This window comes from Emys orbicularis, chromosome 17 (genome assembly GCF_028017835.1).
Source record: "Emys orbicularis isolate rEmyOrb1 chromosome 17, rEmyOrb1.hap1, whole genome shotgun sequence".
Lineage (NCBI taxonomy): Eukaryota > Metazoa > Chordata > Testudines > Emydidae > Emys > Emys orbicularis.
In genome coordinates this window covers 19,623,137-19,644,872 of record NC_088699.1, presented here as the reverse complement: position 1 = coordinate 19,644,872, position 21,736 = coordinate 19,623,137, and the positions used below count along the sequence as shown (strand labels likewise).

At 54.3% G+C, this 21,736-nt stretch overlaps 1 protein-coding gene across 1 annotated transcript in view; it reads left to right on the top strand.

The window, feature by feature from the left end:
- Window positions 1–19,961, top strand: part of LOC135890780 (ras GTPase-activating protein 4-like) — a 47,604-nt gene extending 27,643 nt beyond the window's left edge. The window contains exons 6-22 of the mRNA XM_065418203.1: window positions 3,351–3,432; window positions 5,798–5,929; window positions 7,010–7,101; window positions 7,570–7,687; window positions 8,122–8,124; window positions 8,487–8,640; window positions 10,425–10,489; window positions 11,039–11,151; window positions 12,286–12,478; window positions 13,691–13,828; window positions 14,181–14,325; window positions 15,546–15,706; window positions 16,652–16,789; window positions 17,347–17,482; window positions 18,299–18,419; window positions 19,443–19,504; window positions 19,825–19,961. Of these exons, the coding sequence (XP_065274275.1) occupies window positions 3,351–3,432; window positions 5,798–5,929; window positions 7,010–7,101; window positions 7,570–7,687; window positions 8,122–8,124; window positions 8,487–8,640; window positions 10,425–10,489; window positions 11,039–11,151; window positions 12,286–12,478; window positions 13,691–13,828; window positions 14,181–14,325; window positions 15,546–15,706; window positions 16,652–16,789; window positions 17,347–17,482; window positions 18,299–18,419; window positions 19,443–19,504; window positions 19,825–19,961 (1,990 nt within the window). The remainder of the gene's footprint in view (window positions 1–3,350; window positions 3,433–5,797; window positions 5,930–7,009; window positions 7,102–7,569; window positions 7,688–8,121; window positions 8,125–8,486; window positions 8,641–10,424; window positions 10,490–11,038; window positions 11,152–12,285; window positions 12,479–13,690; window positions 13,829–14,180; window positions 14,326–15,545; window positions 15,707–16,651; window positions 16,790–17,346; window positions 17,483–18,298; window positions 18,420–19,442; window positions 19,505–19,824) is intronic.
- The last annotated feature ends 1,775 nt before the right edge of the window (window positions 19,962–21,736 follow it).

The following is a 21,736-nucleotide window of genomic DNA, read 5'->3' as shown; positions in this document are numbered from 1 at the left end:
TAGCGGTGGTATTATTTCTCTATTAACGAACAATAAGGAATTAATATTCATACAGTGGTAGCACCTACGGTCCTGATATCGACCGCAGCCCGTGGGTGTGGGTCTAGTCCCTCTTTGGTGGGGCAGGAGGAGAGAAGGCAGCCCCCCTCTTTGCTCTGTTGGCCTCTCCGATCACTGAACTGCATCATCAAAGAGTCTGTGGGCTGCCCCATTATTGTTTTATTGGGCTTCATTATTTTCCATGTCCGCTAACCCCCCCGCCCCCCCCCCATCTCCCTGCTCCTGGGGGAAGCGCCGAGTGCAAATTCTAGGGGCGAGTGCCAGAACCTGCGACTCCCCATGAAACAAACGAGCCCCTTTTGTGACTCGCTCTGGGAAGCGCCTCACTGGCCGACCCTGCGTGTGGCTTTGACGCTTTGCACACGTAAGCCCGGCAGCAGCGGGTGGCTTTTCCTGGCTAGCAGTCGGTGACTCACCCTGCATGCGGATGGCACCGGTCACATGGCTCCGACCCGCCCTGTGGATTCTGGAAACACGTTAGTCTCTTTTATTCCCTAATTAAAGAGGAGGATTCTGGTTTGGGTGTCTGGCTAATTTTAGCTTCTGTCCCTGGCGTCACTCCGCTCCTTCTGGGGAGCTCTGCTGAGTGTGTTGATTTGCGCTAGCTGAGGAGCCAGCCCGTATGAGTCAGAGAGACTGCGTGGAAATGCGTCTTCCCCACTAGTCTTTGTACCTGCCAATTCTCTAAGGCAAATAATCATCCTTCATAAAATGCCCTGGAGCCCTGCACACATCAACCCCGGTTAAAAGCAACATCCCACAGGGATCTCTGCCATTTGAATTCTGAACAGTGGGGTCGGCCGAGCTCTGCCTTGTTAATAAAGGATCGTGTAGGTGATCGGAAGTGCTTTGACGCAACCATGGACGTGTTTAGATCTCAGGGAAAAGCTTGGCGCGTGGGAGGCAGAGCGAACTCGGCTGTAATGAAATGAATATGAAGGGGGTGTCATGGGGGTCACACGTACACACGCTGTGCTCTGCCATTGAGACTTTGCTTTTGTTCTTTCTTGGCCCGTCGTTCCTTTATTTTAAGCCATCCAGACTAAAAATACACCTACGGAAGGCCCTAAGCATTTTATTCCCAGTTTGTCAGCACCCCGCAACGTGAACTTTGCCATGGAAAACCTGCGTCGGTGGAAATAATCTCTTGGTCTAGTTTAAAGCGGGCGGGAATTGTCTTGCTAAAGAGTGCCGCGGAGAGCGGGTAATAAACCGGGCTGGCCGTGTTTTCAAAACCACAAGGGTTCCATTGAACTGCTCTGAAAAGACATGGGGGGTGCCCCATGTGGAAATAATTTGTCTAGCTACAGAGAGCCTTAGTTGGAGTGGTGCTTGGATTTTGACTGGGGTGTGTGTGTGTGGGGGCAGGGAATAAGGGCACTTTGGGGGGGCGTATGTGGCTCCATAGGTTATAAAGCCAGAAGGCATATTGGTAGAAATATTTCATCAGACAATTCTACTGCAAATTCTGCTGGAATCTGATCAATTTCATGCCGCCTTCTAACACATCAGTGTCAGCAGCTGCGCTGAGTCTGCAGAGACCAAGCACAGACGCAGTCAGCAAGGGGGTTGCCTCTAGGGAGGGCATCTCTAGCCAGAGATCAAACCGAGTTACCGTAAGCAACAAAAGAGTGAGAACGCTGCCTCGGGCCTGGAGTGAAGCACATTCCCGACATTAGCATGATGATGATATATAAATCGGTAGCATGTCTTTATCTGAAATAATATATCCCCCCTGGTCAAGCGACATTGAAAAGGATAGCACAGGAGTAGAGAGGGCTCAGACGACAGGAATGATTAGAGGTCTGGAAAAAGGAGCGCGAAAGAGAGGCCTGCTTACCTGAGCAAGGCGACACACTGCAATAATGAATGATAGAGAGAAGGTAGATCTGGCCTTTCTGTTCACTCTGTCTTGCAATGTAAGTACAAGGAATGTCGCTGACAGACACGCATGAAGAAATAAGTGTTTACTCACCGTGCAGTTGGCCTGTGGAACTCCTTGCCACAAGATGTCACTGAGGCCAAGAGCTTAGAAGGATGGTGAAAGGGATTGGCCATATATGAATAATGAGAAGCTCCAGGGTTACGATAGCGGGGATGAAAAAAGAAAAGAGAAAGGTGGGAAGGAATGTAAACTCTCGTTCTTCCAGCTAGCCTCTGACTGATGGGCGTTAGAAAGATGACTCCTCTGAAGCAGCTGATATTGGCCACTCCCAGAAACGGGCTATTGGACCAGTCTGCAATTCCCATGACCGGGGGAGCCTAGCCTGACGCTCCCAAAGGAGTTCTCTCCCGTCTTCCCCCAAGCACCACTGTTGTTGGCTTTCCCTCGAGCGCTCATACAAAGAGCAGGGGACACTGAGCTGCAGTTAGCCCTTGGTTACCAAGCAACAGCTGGCACCCCGGGATACCACGCCGCTGGCGGCTTTCGGTGCCCAGTCTGGATCGCCCAGTGCTGCCAGACCTGCACCTGTCAATGGCCCTACCCCACCAAGGGATCCTGGGACCGCGTTTCCTGCTCACGCCACAGCCCTGTGTGACACGTACAGGAGCTCTGTGGAAGCAGCTGGTAGCCCATGGGGAATGAAGTTATTGCCCTTCTCTCCTAGCCCTGACGGGCACATGGGAGATCCCTCCCTGGATCCGTGACTCCCCCACCTTCCCATCAACATTCACACCAGTTATGGACTTGCAGCTTGTTCCGCTTCCTTCCTCTGGCCCTGTACGCATGCAGCAGCCAGGAGTAACAGAGGAGGGACCACGCATTTGAAAGTTGCTTTGGTTAAGTAGCAGATTCCTTTATGGTGCGCACCATAAACTGGCCCCCGTTCCTTTGTGCTTTCGGTAGGAAGAGTGAGGATCTTGCAGGTTCCCCTAAAACAGGCAGAACTGGGCAAAGAACTGATTTTTGTTTTGTTTTTTGTTCAGTGGCAGTTCCAAAAAAACCTCTTTTGTTTGTTTCCGGTTGACCCACAACAAATTTTTTTTTTTGAAAATTTCCAACAAAAATGAAACATTTCATTTAAATTGAGCTTTTTTTTTTTAATTGTATGTTTTTTACATTGGTTTCAATAAAACTGAAGGAAATTTCTAAATAAAAAGTCACTTGGAAAACGTCCAAACGAACCGTGTCCAAAATGAGTTTGGTTCTGGGCCGACACCGATTGGCGAAATGTTTCGGTCGACCTTAATCTGCATTTTGCACTGACCTGTTTCCGTTGGAAAATGTTGCCAGCTCGAGTCAGAGGCTCTTTTGTGCCAAGGCCCTTCTGATTCCTCCTCTCTCGCAGGGATTTGGCTCGGAAAGACCGGAACGGCGCTTCCGATCCCTTCGTCAGAGTTCGCTACAACAGCAAGACCCAGGAGAGCTCGGTGAGTCGAGAGAGCTGGGCGGGGTGTTTGAGTCCATTGTGGGGACAGGGAGGAATGCAGCCCATGCTAGAAACTCCCTTCTGCCTTTCCCTTCCCCAAGGGGGGAACCAGGGATGCAATCAGCATGGTGGGTCCTGTTCCCTTCGTGGACACAGCATGAGGGGAGGAGGTTACTCTTGGATGGATCAGTGAGTTACATGTGAGCATCACTGGGACCGGAGCGCTAGACCTCGTTCTGTGCGGATGTTCCGTTGGCGCTAACGGGGTGGCTCAGGGGAGGTGTACGTCAGGCCAGAATTTAGCCCTTGTCGTGTTCAGGACTCAGGGAGGGAAACCGCTCAGGTGCGGCGGTGAAAGCCATTTCGGTGATGTTATTTTGGATAGAAGACGAACTGCCTCGGGATGGGCCTGACCCAGACTCCCGATGTCTGAGCGACCCCAGGCTTTGGGAGGGGGGATTGGCACCCCAATCGAAACGTTGCAGCGTGGCCCCATTTCTAGGGCCCTGTTTGACTCCTGTCGTTGCCAGGCTCACAGCTCGGCACTGTCTGTATCCGGCCTAGGCTTCTTTGCAGTGACCTAGTAGAGGAGTATAAATTCGCTCCAGACATGTGGGCATAGACTCTCAGTCCAGGTCAGCACCTCCTGCCTAGCAGAGCAGGGACAATCCGACTGGTACTGTCTGGTTACGGGGAAGTAGTTATGCCCATCTGGGGAAGGGATCCAGTTGCTCTCTCGACATACGGCAGGAGGGTAAATGCTAGGGAGGGGGAAGAGCAGCTGAAGCTAAATGACAATCTTGGCACAAGAACTAATGGCGATTAAACTGACCCTGAAAAAACGGAGGCTGGAAATTAGAAGGTTCCTGACCATGAGAGGAGTGAGGCTCTGGAATGCAACAGGAGTAGTGGGGACAAGAAACCTACCTGGTTTTAAAGTGGGGCTTGATAAATTTAGGAATGGGATTCTTGCCCGCAATAGAAGCGTACTAGACTCAGTGACCCAGGAGGTCTCTGCAAGTCCCGTGTTCCTGGATGGCAAACCATGCATAGGAACGATCTAGAGCCGCTAACTGTTTTCCTGTGGGAAGAAGTCGGCAGACTGAGAGATCTGCTGACCCCGGGGATGGAAATGTAGGTAGTTTAGACCTAAATTTTAACGTTTGTATAGTTAGGGGTTTTTTGTTTTTAAAGAAAGTTTTACCAGAGCTAATAGGAATCGAAATGATTGCACAATTACAAATGAAAAAAGGCATCAGTACTGACAACCACAAACGTCCCCTCAAAAATCATGAGATTGGCTTAAAAAAAATTGGATTCTTTTTATTTGCCTTTGCTGTTTTGAACCTTTGGGTCACATTTTTGCCTTTGAGAGCTATAAAATGAAAGCTATGATTTCCCCCCATAATCACATGACTCCAGGAGCTGGGGCTTTCAGTGAAACATGTCCTATGGCAAGACTCACTATAAAATCACAAGCGTGGTAACACTGCGTAATGGCAACAGGGGGCTGTGAGGAGTGAGGGTTAACGTTTGTGTTTGGGATCTAAACCTGCTGTAGTGCATGAGAATCAAAGGCCTGAATTCTCAGTGACACTAAGCCCCCACTATACCACTCTAACAGGGAAAAGAGGCCTTCTGGTGGTCTTAAATGTAAATTTATATGCACTTTAGTGCCCCTTTAGATTGCCAGAACCATTGACAAGGCCTTAGAGTAACTAGGAATCTGGGCCTCAGCAGTGAAACTGATTAGAAAGAGAAAAGACAGAGGTGAAATTTGATGAGCGTAATTCCGCTGTCCAAAGGGCAAAAAGGGAACTAAGAACAGCCAGGGTGACAAATCGATGGAGACTGGCCCCAAAAGCCCAGACTTCGTTAGACATCTGCATTTGAATTTTGCATACGCCACCTCTTTTTATAACGGGCTGCTCCAAACCCTTGGCCTCTCACCACTCCTCAGCGCTGAGGGGTTGGAGATCTAGCTCTGGCGATTGTGGCTTGAGGCCGTCTCTGACACTCCCTGTCCTGTGCCTTGCGTGGTCCCTCACACTGTGCAAAGTGGGCCTGAGGCGCATTGCACTGATGCGGACGACCACACAAGGTGCAGAGCCGCAGTGAATCGGGTCAGGAATCAAGGCCGGGAAGAATCGGGCACTAGGCTTTTACAATTCTTCCCACGTTGATAATCTAAGGGCTGTTAGTGACACAGGTAAGAACACTCTCTTTTTAAAAAAAAAACAAAACCCATTGTTTTTCCCTTGGTGGCTCGGTGAGACGCTGGTCCCTTGTCCTGAGCTGCTTAGTGGAGGATTACAGATCCCGCTCGGGAGGGTGATTAAAGCTGTACTGCTTTGCCCTGCCCAAAGGTGGTCAAGAAATCCTGCTACCCCCGCTGGAACGAGACCTTTGAGTTTGACCTGGACGAGTCAGCCACAGAGAAGCTCTGCATTGAGGTGTGGGACTGGGATCTCGTCAGCAGGAACGACTTCCTGGGGAAGGTGAGGGGCGACCGCCAGCTGATCCGAGCCACCTCCATTGGCCTGGTTCTTATACAGTCATTAGGATTTAATATTTAATAAGCTTCATGGATCAAACATTGAGGTCCAGTTCCAGCGCTGCCACTGACTCCCTCTGTAGCCTTGGTAAGCCACGTTGCCGCCCGGTGCCTCAGTTTCCCCCATCTTTAAAATGGAGGCAGGATAGCCCAGTGGTCAAGGCGCTAGTCTGGGACTCAGGAGACCCGGAGTCAATTCCCAGCTCTGCCACAGCCTTCCCGTGTGACCTTGAGCAAGTCCTGTAGCCTCTCTGTGCCTCATCTGTACTAGGGGATGGCAGCACCGCCCTGCCTCGCAGGATAAGCGTGTTAAAGATGGGGAGGGGCTCAGGTACTTCCCATCACTGTAAAATCCAAGAGAGAAAATTAGATACTTAGGTAGAAACATCTAAGTTAGGATGAAATAATTCTCCCTTCCTTTGTAAAGTGCTGCCAGTCCCTTGGTGAAGTTAGGTAGAGAGGTGAAGTGTTTTCATTATTATTTTATCCAAACCACTGAAGTTCCGGGGCAGGCTGGGGGTTCAGATAGAAGCATCTGGGTCTGGGCCATCTCTAGGCTAGCCGCCAGCATCCTGAGGATGGCCTAGTGGAGGAAGGGGGCGTTCAGGATTAAGACACTGCACCGGGTGTCAGTTCCCATCTTTGCCACAGCCTTCCCGTGGGACTTCGGGCAAGTCACCCGATCTCTCTGGGTCTCCATTCCCCATCTGAAATCCTTTCTCCCACCCTGGCTCTCTCTTGTCTGTTGCACTGTAAGCACCTTGCGTGGGGGGGGGGAGGGGAGGAAGGGGGGACAGTCTCTCATTATGTGCACGGACAGCGCCATGGGGGGCCCCGATCTCAGTTTCTGCCTCCTCGGTGGTGGTGTAATACGTGCAATTGGCCATGAGAATGAGCTAACGGTGAGAGAAGTAGCAGGTGACACTCGTCAGAACTATTCCCGAAGTGATTCGATAGCGAAAGTGCCCTGTGGTAACCCGGTCGGTTTTCCTTGCCAGCTTTCTCCTCCTGCGTTCCTTCCTAGGTGGTGTTTAATATCCAGGGGTCACAGACCATTCAGCAAGAGGAAGGATGGTTCAGGCTGAGGCCAGATAAATCCAAGCCCAGAGTGGATGAGTGAGTCTGTCATTATCCAGTTACGTTTTCGTGCCATAAAATGCAGAGAGAACGCCAGGGGATTCAGCAGGGGGCGCTCTCCCTCCGAGGCAGTGCTGACCCCACCGTTCCTGGGGCTTGCAGGGAGCAGGGCGGGCGATGCAGTAGGGAGCGCTCTCCCCTCTGCGTCTGTATTTCTGTGCCAGCCCTTCCGAGGGGACGCCCGTCCGTGGGGTTTCTGCGCACCAAGATCGGGTGGGTGTCCTCGTTGGTCCTGGCACACGTGGTATCTCATAGGAACATAAGAGTGGCCCTACTGGGTCAGACCAAAGGTCCATCTAGCCCAGTATCCTGTCTTTCGACAGCGGCCAATGCCAGGTGCCCCAGGGGAATGAACAGAACAGGGAATCACCAAGTGATCCATCCCCTGTTGCTCATTCCCAGCTTCTGGCTTCTCTCCACTCTGGTTCTGTGCTCCGTCCATTTCAGAGGCAACCTGGGCTCCCTGCAGCTGCAGGTGAGGCTTCGAGATGAGACGGTGCTGCCAGGCAGTTACTACCAGCCTCTGGTCCAGCTGCTGTGCCAAGAAGTAAAAGCGGGGCCCAAGGTGAGCTGGCTGCCCCATACCATCCCACGCAGGACACAGCTGGGAGGCTGGGCACATGGCTAATATTTCCCAGCATCACCCCCGTTCAGAACAGGAATTCAGTCATAGATTTTTTTTTTGGGGGGCCACTCTGATCGTCTAGTCTAGTCTTCAGAGACCGGACCTAGCGATTCCTGCATGGAGCCCCATAACCAGAGGGTAAACTAGAGCATTGAGTTTAGAGAGATGTCCAGACTCGGAACTCAAATAATCTCTCACTGTAGGAGCGCCCGGTCAGCCACCCCTCAGTCCCTGCAGGCCCCTGGGACTGGCAACGAGCTACGGAGCCCAGCACCCCGTTGTGATAGGTGCTGTACAAACACACAACAGAGATGGCCCCAGCCCCAAGCAGCCTACAGTCTGTAAGGCGTTTTGGCGGGGCTGCATGGGGGAAGCAAGTATAAGCCACACTAAGCGAGTGTGGTCTTTGTCTCTGTCCAGTGGCTGGCCCATGTAAGAGGACAACAGTCTACTACAGCTGGCAGCTAAGGGAGTGACTCCTGTAGCTCAAGTGGCAGAGGCTCGTGCTTTTACCACTGATGATGCAGGGTTTCGAACCCCGCTGTCGGGCCAAGCAGGGTTGGTTACCCCAGCTCTGCCAATGCCCATGCTGTACCTACTCTGGAGACAAAACTTCAGCCTCCAGAGCTGCCAGCAGCCAAGAAAACTCCCCAGAACCCAGCTCTGCCCTGCCGAGGGGGAAGGCCTTATCCTGGCTGCCTCTTCCACTCACTGCGGCCCCCGCTTCTCTTCCCGGCAGGATGGGAAGCTTTGCTTAATCACCCTGATCGACGAAACCACGACGGCGGAGTGCAGGCAGGAAGTGGCCATCAACCTCGTCAAGCTCTTCCTAGGCCAAGGCTTGGCCACAGAGTTCCTGGATCTCCTCTTCAAGCTGGAGCTGGATAAAACGGGTGAGGCACGAGGCTATGGGGAGGAGCCTGTTATTACACTAGCCGCGAGTGACCCGGCTAGAGTCAAATGGTCTGGGATCCTAGTGGATAGAGCACTGGACTGGGATTCAGCAGACCTGGGTTCTATTCCTGGCTCTGCTGGCTGGCCTTGGACAAGTCACTGCCCCTCTGTGCCTCAGTTTCCCCACCTGTCAAGTGGGATAATGCTATTGACCTTCTTTGGAACGTGCTTTGAGATCTACCGATGAAAGGGGCGAGGTAGGTGTAGTTACGGGGATGTAAAACTAGCAGGAATTCACAAACCATTTTTCTCCTGTCACTTACCTGTCCCCTTTCACACCTGGGGATTCCATTAAACAACCCAAGTGATTCTAGGTAAGGGGCAGCCTGCTGCATGTATACGGGATAGACGAGCATCCCAAAAGCCAGGTGCGTGTCCTGCAGCTGTAAGCCCGGTTCTCCTCTCGCTTTCTCTGATGTAAATCCGGTGCAGTGCCACCGCTGTTACAAGGTTCTTTCTTGGCTGGTTTGTTTACCTGGCTCTGAGTAGGTAAGTAGTGAATACAAAGCGCGCCATCTACTGGCAAGTAAGAAAATGGGACATTGTTCGTAAGTGAGGTAAAGTTGGTGTTTGGTTAAAGTGGCTGCTGAAGCCCCAGCTCTGAACGAGTTTAACTGCGCTGGCGAGAAAGGAGAATCTGTCCAAGGGGCATCTATGGCCGCTGTCACTGGAGGATCTCCGCACCTCCCCGTCCTTAATGGATTCAACCTCGCAACAGCCTTGGGCGGCAGGGCAGGACTATTATCCCTCTTGTACAAAGGGGGACCTGGGGCACAGAGAGAGTAAGTGACTTGCCCCAGGTAATGCAGGAAGCCATAGCCTGGCTATGACCGTCCTTCCTCTTAGAAGCAGGGGAGCTCAGAGTCTTTCATCAGACTGTCTTTGCCCTTCCCCCCCATCATCCCCCAAGTCTGTCACAAACACGGTGACGTCTGGTTCATGCTTTCAAACCCACCATGGCCCTGTAGGTTTGGGATGAATCAGGGTCAGCTGCCCCGGCCCAGGTGAGTTTTGTCTGTCAACCTCCAAACAGCTGATGATGCAGAGAGGTCACAGACAAGAGGCTGGATGGCTCGAGTCCACTGATGGCACTGAATTCTAAAACAGGCCAACCCCCCTGGAACTGGCTAACCCCCCACTTCGGGGGTGTTCTGATCTGGAGCCAGGCTTCGGGAAGAGCTCTCTTCTCCTAGTGACCAGAGCTAACGTCTGCTGGCCAGGATGGAGTCACAAGGGCTGCAGTACCACATGCGGAATAATGTCGCCACCTGGATTAATGTGGCGTTAGGAGACGTGGGCCCACGTATCCGAGTGGGGCCGATCGCCAAAAGGCCTGGAGGGTTGGCTCAGCTCCGTGCTTGAGGCTGAACGTTAGTGGGAACTAGGTGTCAGGACTGCTGAGAGTCGCCTCCATTCCCATTGGGCCTGCACGGCTGGGCTGGAAGTGCAGGAGACCCTGCCATGATGGGAATGCTTAGAAACTGCAACAGGAATGATAATAAAATAATTGGGGAAGGGACCTGAATTTTTCCAGGGCCCCCAAAGGGTCAGTTTGGGTTTGACTTGAGCTCCAAGGTGAAGCTTTGGGTTGTTCTTCTTTTATCCAAGCACATTCAGGCTGGCCTGCAAGATGTGCCCTAAGCGTGCTAGATGTGCCAGGGAAATTCTGCTCTCGGGGGCTCTGGCTCCTCAGGTCTCTCACGGGTGACGCTCTCATTTTCAGATGAGCCAAACACGTTATTCCGGAGCAACTCCCTGGCCTCGAAGTCGATGGAATCCTTTCTGAAGGTGCAGCCCCGTGCTCAGCCGCCACGAGTTATCCCCTGGAGTGTGTTATCGGTCTTGTAGTATCCACGGATGCCGGGGCGGGAGATGACCTCCTAGATAATGGAGTCTGGCCCCCTCCAGTTGCAGGCCCTAGTCTGCCTTGAGATTTGCTCCATGAGTTGGGAGCCGAGCTGGGTCTTAGCTGAAACCCTGTGACCGTGGGGAGTTTGGATCCAGATCTTTACTCTGTAGCCCGCCCTTATCTCTGTAACGGGCCAGGACAAACACCCAGCTCTGAGAGCAATGAACGGTGAGGAGACCTGGGCCTGGATCTCTGTAGCTGGAGTCCATCTGTAAGACCCCCATCCTCCGTGAGATAGTGGGGTGACCCCTGAGACTTTCATTGGCCAAAGGGCTGCAGTGGGGGAGAGATCCGGACACGTGGCGTGGATCCAGCTTTGCCCTTTGGACGCAGGACTATGCCTGTAAATGCTGAGGGGGGGGAGAGTGGGTGGGTGTGCGTGTGAGCTGCACACTCCTCTGCCTGTCTCACTGGCCGCCTCTCCTTAGGTGGCAGGGATGCAGTATTTGCACAGTGTCCTGGGGCCGACAGTGAACCGAGTGTTTGACGAGAAGAAGTACATCGAGTTGGATCCCAGCAAGGTGGAGATTAAAGAGGTCGGGTAAGAGGCAGTGCCGGGCGCCAGGCAGGGGACGAGAGTGGCAGAAACCAAGAGCCGTGTTCTGGCTCCGACGCCGAGGAATGTGGCGCTGACCTGTAGACTGCTACCCCGGACTGCCCTGGCACCAGCCACCCTGCCCTGAGACCACGCTGCTGCTGGAGCTGACAGTGCTCCCTGAGCGTAGGGGATGTGGGAGGCCGGATGCTCCTCTCCCCTGGCTGCAACTCCCATGAAGACCTGATGCAAGTTTGATCAGGCCCACAATCTTTAAGAGCCAGAGTCTCTGGGTACGTCCACACAGCAAACCAAACCCCACGGCAGCGAGTCTGAGCCCGGGCAGCTGACTCGGGCTCATGGGGCTTGCGCTGTGGGGCTAAAAGAGCAGTGTAGACCTTAGGGCCCAGGCTGGAGTCTGGGCGCTGAGACCCTCCCCCTTGCTGGGTTTCAGAGCCCGGGCTCCCACCCGAGCCTGGATATCGACACAGCTATTCAGTGCGAGGCCAAGTCAGCTGACCTGGGGGTTGGGGGGTTGCTGTGTACACGTACCCTAAGGGGCCAGATCCTCAGCTGGTGGCATCGCTCCATTGACGTCAATGGATCTACACTGACTGACACTGAGGATCAGGCCCTAGACTCTGTGTGGATCACAAACCTGCCTAATGTTCCCCTCCAAACAGAGCGTTCTCCTAAAGCCTGTAAGTCCCTGGCTGCAAATCTCTCTCTCTGCTCTGGAATCCTAGGGCTAGAGAGGAGCCCAAACCAAACCTCCAGCTCCCACTCCTGACTTGGTGTCTCGGGCCTGTCTCTAAACAGAGCCAGACAGATGCCAGAAGAATCGGCTGATGACTTAGGAAGGAGGGAGCTAACTCACCCGGCGATGGTCCAGCTAGTTCGGTGTCCTATATCCCACGTCAGGCTGTGCTAGACTCTTTAGCACCAAATGGTGCAGTCCTCACCCCGGTGGGGAAGGGCAACAATCCTTCCTGACCCCAGCCAGTGGCCAGCATGTGTCCAGAAGCATGTGGATTGGCAGCCCTGCACCCCAGCTGCGTGGCTGCAGAGACCACTCATGCTTACGCACACGGTCTCCCCCAGTGTGCGTTCCTGACTGTGTCCATGCGGCTTGCCTGGCAGGTGCTCCGGGCTCCATCGGATCCAGACGGAGAGCGAGGTGATCCAGCAGAGCACCCAGCACCTGCAGTCCTACCTGACCGACCTGCTCATCACCATTGCCAAGTCGGTGAGGACGTGTCCCGCCACCATCCGCGCCACCTTCAGGCAGCTCTTCAAGCGGGTCGAGGAGCACTTCCCGGAGAACAAACACAAGGTCGGTTGCCAGGCCCTCCCCATCCCTTTCTGTCACCGGCCCAGAGAGAAGCCAGCCCAGCACAGAGACAGGGATGGTGACTTTCACTGCCAGACCGTGACTCTCCGGGGGGACCTGGCTGTCCCGTGCTGTGGCTGGCTTCCAACAGGCATTGGCTATGAGGCTGCAGAACAGCTTAACCCGCCAGGCAGCAGCTGCCCTGAGCCTGCTGCTCATACACAGCGGTGATGGGAAGGGGACAGCCCTGGCTGGAAATCGCAGCCTTGTTTCCGTCTGGACCAAGACAGGCCCCAGTGCGGGGCCTGCTGAGGTGGGAGCTGCAAGGAGCAGCGCTGTGGTTCAGCAGGGGGCACTCTTCCCTCTGGGCCATTAATGAAGCAATGGTGGCCTGCAGGGCTGGTCTGAAATTAAACTGTTCTGGGATGGAAAATGGGGTTTTCGGCTAAATAATTTTTTTTTCACAGGAAGCGCCGTGGAGAATCTCGAACTTTTTGTCAAAAAACGGAAAATTGACATATCTTGATTTGGATTAGCCTGCCCCGGTGCCTTATGGGAATTGTAGTGTGGTTCTCCTTGGCTGTTCTACATGTCCCATGATGCACCAAGGCCAGGGAACCCCATGGTGCATCATGGGAGATGTAGTCCAACCAGGAAGCTGTACCGATATAGGAGAGCATGAGGCACCGAACTACAGCTCCCATGAGGTACCATGGCAGCAAATTGAAATGTACCAGTTTTCAGATTTTCACTGAAATGTCAAAATTCTCCAGAGAAAATTGAGATAAAAATCATCCCCCCCCCCCGCCCCCCTTCATCTGAATTTTCTGCAGGAAAAAAAACTGCATTTTTCGACTGTCCCCATTTCCAGCATGGTGCATGTCTCCCTGAATTCCCCTTTGCAGTTTAAGTTGAATGCAGGATTCTTCCCCACCGTTGGCTGCCTTGTCAAACAGCTGGCATGTTCGTTCCACCCCAGAGGTGGCTGCATTACAGTGGCGGGAGAACACGCTGTATAATTGCGAAAGCACTTTGCGACACTGCTGACCCACGGAGGCTCAGGGGGCCCGATTCTGATTGTGCTTACACAGAGATCAGCTGACAGACCCATACCATCTCCCTGGGAAGCCTAAGTTGCTGCTGTTGGTGTTTAATGAGCGATTTCCTTCTGTCTCTCTGCTGACACCCCACCCCTCCCTGGCCACTCTCCTGCAGAACGTGAAGTTCATTGCCGTCACCAGCTTCCTCTGCCTCCGCTTCTTCTCTCCTGCCATCATGTCCCCCAAGCTCTTCCACCTGCGGGAGAAACATGCAGATGCCCGCACCAGTCGGACCCTGCTGCTCCTAGCCAAGGTAAGTCCCGTTTTGCCCCACGCTGTGCTCCATTGGCGGCAGGGGGTGGGGTGGGGTGTCTGTGTCCATAAGGGACCCTGCCAGCACTTCCCAATGCAGCATTTCCGATCAGCCAAGCCGAGGGGCTGGCATGGGAGCACAGGCAGTATCCCCCCAGGCAGCCCTCGCTGCCTGCTGACCCAGTGTGCCATGCTCCCGTTGGATGGAAGGCAGCAGTGGAATCAGCTAGCTCCTGGGTTCTCTTCCTGCCCTGATGTCAGGCAGAGTGTAGCTGCCCTGGCTTTGCCCGGAGCGCACAGCTGTGGGCAGCTCGGGTGGCGTGCTGTGATCCTTCCCTCTCGTTTGGCGCCAGGCTATCCAGACCGTGGGGAACATGGACGCTGCGGCCAGCCGGGCCAAGGAAGGCTGGATGGCCCCTCTGCAGCCCACCATCCAGCAGAGCATCTCCCAGATGAAGGAGTTCATCACCAAGCTCATAGACATCGAGGAGAAGGAAGGTGAATCGATCTGCTGGAGCCAGTTGGCCTAAGGACCCCACACCTTGCTCCATCTGTCTCGGGGGGGATTTGCCATCGCTGATGTGGCTTTGGGCTGAATCCCTCTTCTAAAAGCATAGCAGCTTCTGGCCCCCACAAGTAGGACGCTGGGACTCAGTCTCTCTCCTCAGCCTAGATGGATAGAGCAAGGTGGATCAGACTGGGATCAATGAAGTAGCCTGTCACAGGTCAGGGGACCTGTATTCCTGCTCCATGGATCAGCAAGGACACCCACTTTTAGTCCTCAGGCCCCAGCCATCCCCTTTCTTGGACAGAGACTCACATCTCACGCCCACCTGACTCGGGTTTCCCCAGGCTACACAGTCACCTGCCTATGCTGTGATAACCCCAGCAAGCCAGACTGTCTAAAAGGCCAATGTCTGCGCTTTGCTTCCCCTCCAGAGGCTAGGACAGGAGAATTTCCCACAGTGACCAGGTACCACGCAGCCCTTTCTAAGCAAACACCCTGTTCTTCAGGTGACAGCATTACAAACAGTAAAAACCTACATGTGTGCTAATATGCTTACCAGAGATCACCCCCAGCTCCAGCAAGGGGTGAGCAGTCCTTCACACCGCACCCAGTGGGGTTTTCGTGGTTACAAGGTCGTGGCAGCCTGTGCATAGGTTAGCCTTTCCTGTATACAGCTGGGGCCTTTCGTTCATGCAAGAGTGAACCACAGACACAAGCTCTCTCCTCTGGTTGGGGCTTTGCATAACCGGGGGGAGGAGGGGTACGTTGGCATTCACCACCTCCCCAGAGATTCCCTAGGCACCCCACTTAACTGTTTGTCCCCCAAAGGTCATTCTTGTCTGGCCCATTGTTTCAAACGCTCCCTGGGAGTACAGAACACTCCCCCGGGTTCACACTGGTCCCGTCTGCCCCTGGAGGCATGACATGCAATCCCACAGCGATGCATAAGCTTTGCATTCTTAATACCATGGACTCCAGGCCCAAGAAGGTTTTCCAGGGACAGTGCAGGAAATTGCCATCTCTGTCGCAGACGGCCCTGCCTGCAGGCGGCGTGCTCCAGCAGACAGGGCACTGCCTTGGGCAGGAGACCTGTGTGCTTGCCCCAGCTGTGAAATGGGAATAGCTCTGGGACTCACTGCTCTGAGGCCTGCAGCTGCCTGGGGGCTAAGCGGCAGCTGGCTCGTTCTGAGGGCATCCCTGTTGCTTGCAGAGGTGGACCAGCCGAAGGCACAGACACTGGTTGTGAAGGAGGGGCCTTTATTCATCCACAAGAGCAAAGGCAAAGGGCCGCTGCTGTCATCTTCCTTTAAGAAACTCTACTTCTCACTGACGAGCGAGGCCCTCAGCTTTGCCAAGACGCCCAACTCCAAGGTAAGGGGGACGCCCCCTGCCATTAGCGGGGGGTGGTTTGCAGCCTATCCCTAGGACGGGCCCATCTCAGGAAGGCAGCTGGTGGTCCCACGTCTTCGCTCGGGCTGCACTGATTGTGGAAGAGAAGTGGCCGGGGGGCCCCAGGTGGACACGGCTCTGCCTGGACCTGGCAGACAGATGGAAGCTGCTTCCCCCCTCAGCCCCCAGCCCAGCCCCTGCTGCCAGCGTCGCAGTGAGCCCCCCGGGAACACTGTGCTCTAGGGGATACTCGTCCCCTGACGCACCTGGCAGCGATACGGGGCAAAGACTCTGCTGGCCTGTCCGTGGTGGGGGGATTCTCTTGCACTGGTGGGACTGGGAGCCGGGGTTGGGCCTGTACCTCCATTTGCCCATCTGTGATGTGGAGCTGAACTGCTCCTGGCTTCCGGGGGTGGTGTTGAGAATTCAAGAATATGTGCAAAGCGCCGGGGGTGGGCAAACTGGTCGTGAAGCAGCCCCCGATCCTGCTCCCCGATTGGAGTGGGGTAAGCTCCAGACCCCACTCCCCAGCAGGAGCTCGAGGGCCAGATTAAAACAGCCATTGGAGTGGGTGAACTGGCCAGAGCTGCCCCAGGGCCTTGAAGGCTCTTCCTGCCCATCCGTTCGAGATCTGAAGGGCAGAGGGGGCCGCTCGGATCACCTGGTCTGACCTGCAGAGCACAGGCCAGAGAAGCATGGCCAACCGTTCTGCAATGCAGGGGATCCGCTGGCATCGTCTCTAGAGTCTGGGGAGGCCAGTCAGCATGGACCCAACCTCAGACAGCTTTCTCCTGTGAAGCCCCCTCTAAGGGAGGCATGGCCTCTCCCTGGGTGAGCTCAGATCTCCTGGGCTCTGCCATGGGGCCGGCCCCCGCCCCCTCTCCCCTCCTGAGGTTTCCATGGCTCCTGCCCTCCCCTTCATTTCAGAAAAGCTCCTTCATCACCCTGTCCAACATCCGGGCGGCCGAGAAGGTGGAGGAGAAAAGCTTTGGCAGCTCCCATGTGATGCAGATCATCTATGCTGATGAGGCGGAGCAGTTGGAGATGGCCTATCTGCAGTGCAAGGTGGGCTGGTCACCCAGGCCAGGGGGGTGTCCGTTCAGGGAACGGGTGAGGATGCGCGGGAGACTGCTCCAGTCTGAACAGAGACTGGAACTCATGGGCCTGGCCGTGGACGTCCGGCGTCGTCCCCCTTCCCTGACAGCGCAGCGGGCTGGGGGTCAGGACTCCTGGGTTCTATGCCTGCAGGCCGGCCACAACGCTCTGCAGTTTGAGAATGTGTGAGCAGCAGTCCTGAGGCAGAGATCGACGCAGCTGGTCAGTCCCAGGGGCCAGAAGAGGCTCTTCTGCTGGGCGGTGGGGGGCGGACGCTTCATTTGCCTCGTGAGGCCGGCTAGTTCGGGGAGGAGGCTCTGGCACTAGTGCAATGCACGGCTGGCACGCCACGGATGGGGGCCCTTTGCTTTGCGCCCAGTCTGGCACACGAACGTTGTGCTGGGCAGTGCCCAGGGGCTGCAGCCCAAGTGATGCTGGGGGCCGTGGGTGGGGACCCTCCAGTCACTCAGTTCCTGGCACCTCTGGCAGGGACATAAGGCAGTGCCCGCTGTGCATGTCTGTTTCAGTGCGTCAATGAGCTGAACCAGTGGCTCTCGGCCCTGAGGAAAGTCTGCGTTAACAACGCCGAGATGCTGGGCTCCTATCACCCGGGAGTGTTCAAAGGAGACAAATGGAGCTGCTGCCACCAAAAGGCTAAAACAGGTACTGTGCTTGCCCGGCCTCCTGCCAGCAAAGGGGAAGGTTTGGGAATGGAAAGGGAGTCTAGTGGTGAGAGCAGAGGGACAGAGAGGCGTGGCTCGTGGGTGGGTTCTAGGGCTGTAGTTCTGCCACTGCCTCATTGTGTGACCTTGGGCAAGTCACCTGACCTCTCTGTGCCTTCAGGGTCCCATCTGTGAGACGCATGACTGGGCATCAAGTGTTTGTCTAATCTACAGGTGCGTGGGTGGGATGGGTTCCCCTCTGTGCCTGACCCGCAGAGGCTGTGGCTGGTACAGTCCAAACTAGGGACGTGTGGGTCGTCAGCTTGTTCTTTTAGCTGTCTGCCGAGAGGGCTTGGAGCCCCTTGGCTCAGGGCTTCTCTACGCTTAGAAGGCCACACCGATGCAGCTGCGTCGCTGTAGCGAAGACGCTCCTATGAGAGCGTCTCCCGTCAGCATACGTGCTCCACCCCCACCTCCCTGAGAGGCGGTAGGAGAAGCTGTCCTGTCGATGTAGCACTGGCTACACTGGGAGTTCGGTTGTAGTGTAGACCAGGGCTCAGGTGCTAGAGAAAGGCAGAGTATTGTTCCTGTCTCCTTGGGCGCGGAGCTGTGTTAATTTGCTGTATTGATGGCTTGGGAACACCCAGACGCTCCCTCCTCCAGAGAAGCCAGAGCAGGGGGAGTCGCAGAATGCCTTGGCGAGTGTGGTTAAACCCGTTGGCTCTTACATCCACTAGAGGGCACCACTCAGATACCAACAGTCCGCCTTTGGGGGCCCACCTCAAATTAACCTACTGTCCTGGCTGCTGTCGCCTAGGTTTGGGATGTGATCAAACCCGGCACGGAGTCACTCTGCAGGAATGGAATGACCCCCTGGATCCAGATCTAGAGTCTCAGTTAATTTTTAGACACCTGTTTGGAGTTAGAGACTTAATGAGGTGAGTCGCTTGATTCATGCGGCATGATTGGGGCTGTTTCCCTCTAGGAGTTTGCACCCAGGGATCATCTCTGTGCCCTGCGAGGGGCCTGTAAGCATGGAGTGAGTCTCACACACTGTGCTCTTGCTCGCGGAGGACCATCTCTGTGGCCCCAAGGAGGGAGGGGGGGCCAATCAGCACAGTGAGTTACGTGTCCCAGGGGCCAACAGGCCACGCGCTCTGCCCCTGGCAATCATCTGTCTAAGGCCCAGAGTTCTGCTGTTTCAAAGGTCTGGCCGGAATCTGCCTGGAGTTCGTACCTGTCTATATGCACATGTCCCAGGCGTTCTGACTGAAGCCAGAGTGAGGGTGATACCCCAGGGCCCCCCTCTACACTGGTTGCAGCCTGGGATCCTGTGCAGAAAGATATCATTAGTGACTAGCCTAGAAATTGGAGATTGGAATCCCTGTTAGGTCACATCTTGCCCATCCCCAGGCCAGGATTGTTCCCTTCAGTCTATTTATCAGTGCTCTGTCCATTCTAGTTTAAATGCCCCAAGCAATGGGGCTTTCACCATCTCCCTTGGGAGGTTCTTCCATTATCTTAATGGATCTCACGGTGCGGGAACTCCTGACACTCACCCTGAGTGTTCCCTTTCTGACTGTCCCCATCCTCCTTCATCTACACCCCATATCACCCTGAACAGTTCCTCCTTCCTGAGCATTCACTGGGGCTACATCCCAGAGAAGGAAGTGTGGGTGAGCAGGGGGATGGACATAGACAAGAGGCTGGGGTGGCTGCTCTCAGGTCCTTAGAAGAAGCCACCATGTGTCCAGAGTTAGCCAAGGGGAGCAGACACACAGAACTTAATCTTGCAACGTCCTGACCATCTCATGAGATGCTGATTGTCTTCAACTCCGGTTATCAGTGGCATTGTGCAGGATTGCACCTTCTGGCCTCTTGGCTTTGAATATAGTGGGGCTAATCGGTTAATGGCGGATTACATCTGAAAACCCATTGTTGTTTCATCTTGCTCCCTTAAGGGAAAAGTATCTGGAGATGTTGACGGAGAAAAATGAAAACGTTCTTCTGCGCCAAAGTGGAGGTATTGCTTTGTTGTTGATGGATTATTCATCTTTCCCAAGTGGGCATGTGCTGTGATTAGCCATATATCTAATAATCAACACTCTCCTCCCTTTTCCCAGACAACGCCACATTACCTTGTAATAATTCCCTGTCCTGGCCATCAACCATCAAAATTTTCAACCAGCTCTAGCTATCATCCTTTGCTGCTGGGGGGGGGCTCGAATTTCTGGTGGTGCTGTCTCCTCTGGTGATTCTTGAGGCTGGTAGTGTTGTCAGCAGCTGCTGTGCAAGCACCACTCCAGTCAGGGTAATTCTCTCTTCTTCCCTGCACCTCCACAGACCCTGAAAATGTGGACGGACCCACAAGGCTATTCCAGGTGCTGCAGGACATCGAAGACGCCCATCACACAGCCGTCTTCAGCTCAGGCACCCTAGCTGACCGGGACAGAAACTGCCTCCTGGAGCTGCAGACGTGACTCCTGGAGTGAGCCACTCCGTCGCCTCTCACCCTGCTCACTTGGTCCTACTGCGTCCATCAGAGCTGCCAACATCCGACATCTTTGCAATGGGAACTCCCTCGACACCGTGTGCTCTCACCAGCGCCCCGCTGCTCAAAAAGCCATGCCATGGACTTCTGCCAGCTTAGCACGTCTCCATTAGTGAGCGGCTTCTCAATGACCCTCTTGTGCTCTCGCTAGTCCCCAGAGCGGGATGGGGGGCCTGTGCTCTATCCAGAAGGTAGTGCAGAAGCTTTCACGTCTCACCTCTGCCAGGGTTGCACTAGGGAGTCTCTTCACTATATTATTTTCACCTTTCAGTCAAGATCCAGCTGTTTTGTCAAGCCCGGTCTGATGTGAAATCGTAGCTCCTCAATGCAACCTTATATCTGAGCTGCTTCACCCTGGGTTTGAGACACCAGGGTCACAATGACTCCGTGGAGCACTGAAGCCAGTAGTGATGCATTCACCGAAGAGGAGGGGGAATCTGTTAGGGCAGGGGACTGGGAGTCAGGTGGCCTGGATTCCATACGCTCTTCTGCCACTGACCCACAGTGTGAGCTGGGGCAAGTCATTTGACCCTGCTGTGTTCCTCAGTTTCCCCATCTCTGCAATAGGGATGATGAGCCTTCCCCTCCTTTGTTAAAGTGCTTTGCGATCCTCTGATGAAAGGCGCAATGGAGGTGCAGAGTATCCGTTAACTGGAGATGCTGGCTGACGCCTGGAATTTGTAACCAACGTCCCTGAGCTGCACATCCATCCGTCTCACTGGGTTGTTGAATGAACATGGACAAGTCTTGAGTCAGCACCTCAGACCCCATTGCATGGTATGTGGTTACTGCTGGCTGCTCAGTGACCATTCCACACCTTGAGGAAGAAGAGATGGGGAAGTGGTTCGTTAGAGCAGCTGATTCTGAGCCAGGCCTCCTGACTCTATTCCCACCTCTCCCCACCCTGGGTAAATTGCTGGTTTTTAGAAGCACTTGGCACCCACCTGCAAGAGTCAGTGAGAGCTGGAGGGGCTCAGCACCTCTGAAAGCCAGGGCCTTGACCTCTGTGTCTGTTTTCTGATCTGTAATTGCGGATAATCTATATTCGGCTAAACCAAGTTCTCAGTTGCAATCCCATTGGCAGTCACCGAAGGCAGATTTTCACTCCCCATGCCTATCTCCCAGGGGTCTTGCAAAGCTTACTTACCTGTCAAGTGGTTCTTGATCCCAGGAAATGCAAAATACTATCTGTATAATGGCTTCCTGTCCGAAAAGTGCTTTCACATCCCTGGCAAAAGGTGCTATAGAAATGCAGGCTGGCCACTACCACGTATGCCGCATTTCAGGCCCAGGTAAACAGATGCTCTGAAACTATTGAGCAGGTGGCCTGGCTGTTACTCGGTGTCCTGCACTAAAAAAGTGCTGGTTATAAACAGTCTGGTTCATGGCCATTTGGGGGTCAGAACAGTGCACCTGCTGGATCACATGGACCCTCCATTGAACTGGATGGAGAATACCACAGGTTAGACCTGATGTTCTGCACAATATTATCATTTAGCGCAGCACGTGGAGTCAGCACAATCCAGCAGCCTGGTGGAGGGACCCAAATAACCATCCATTTGCCACAGCAAATGTGTCCCTTTGGCAGTTCATCAGATTGCATGCGGGGCCGTGGTTGGTGTGTTCATTGCAGAGGTGGCTTAGCCCTGATCAGGTGTATGTGACCTAAGGAAATAGACTCCAGAGCAGACCGGTGTCAAAGGG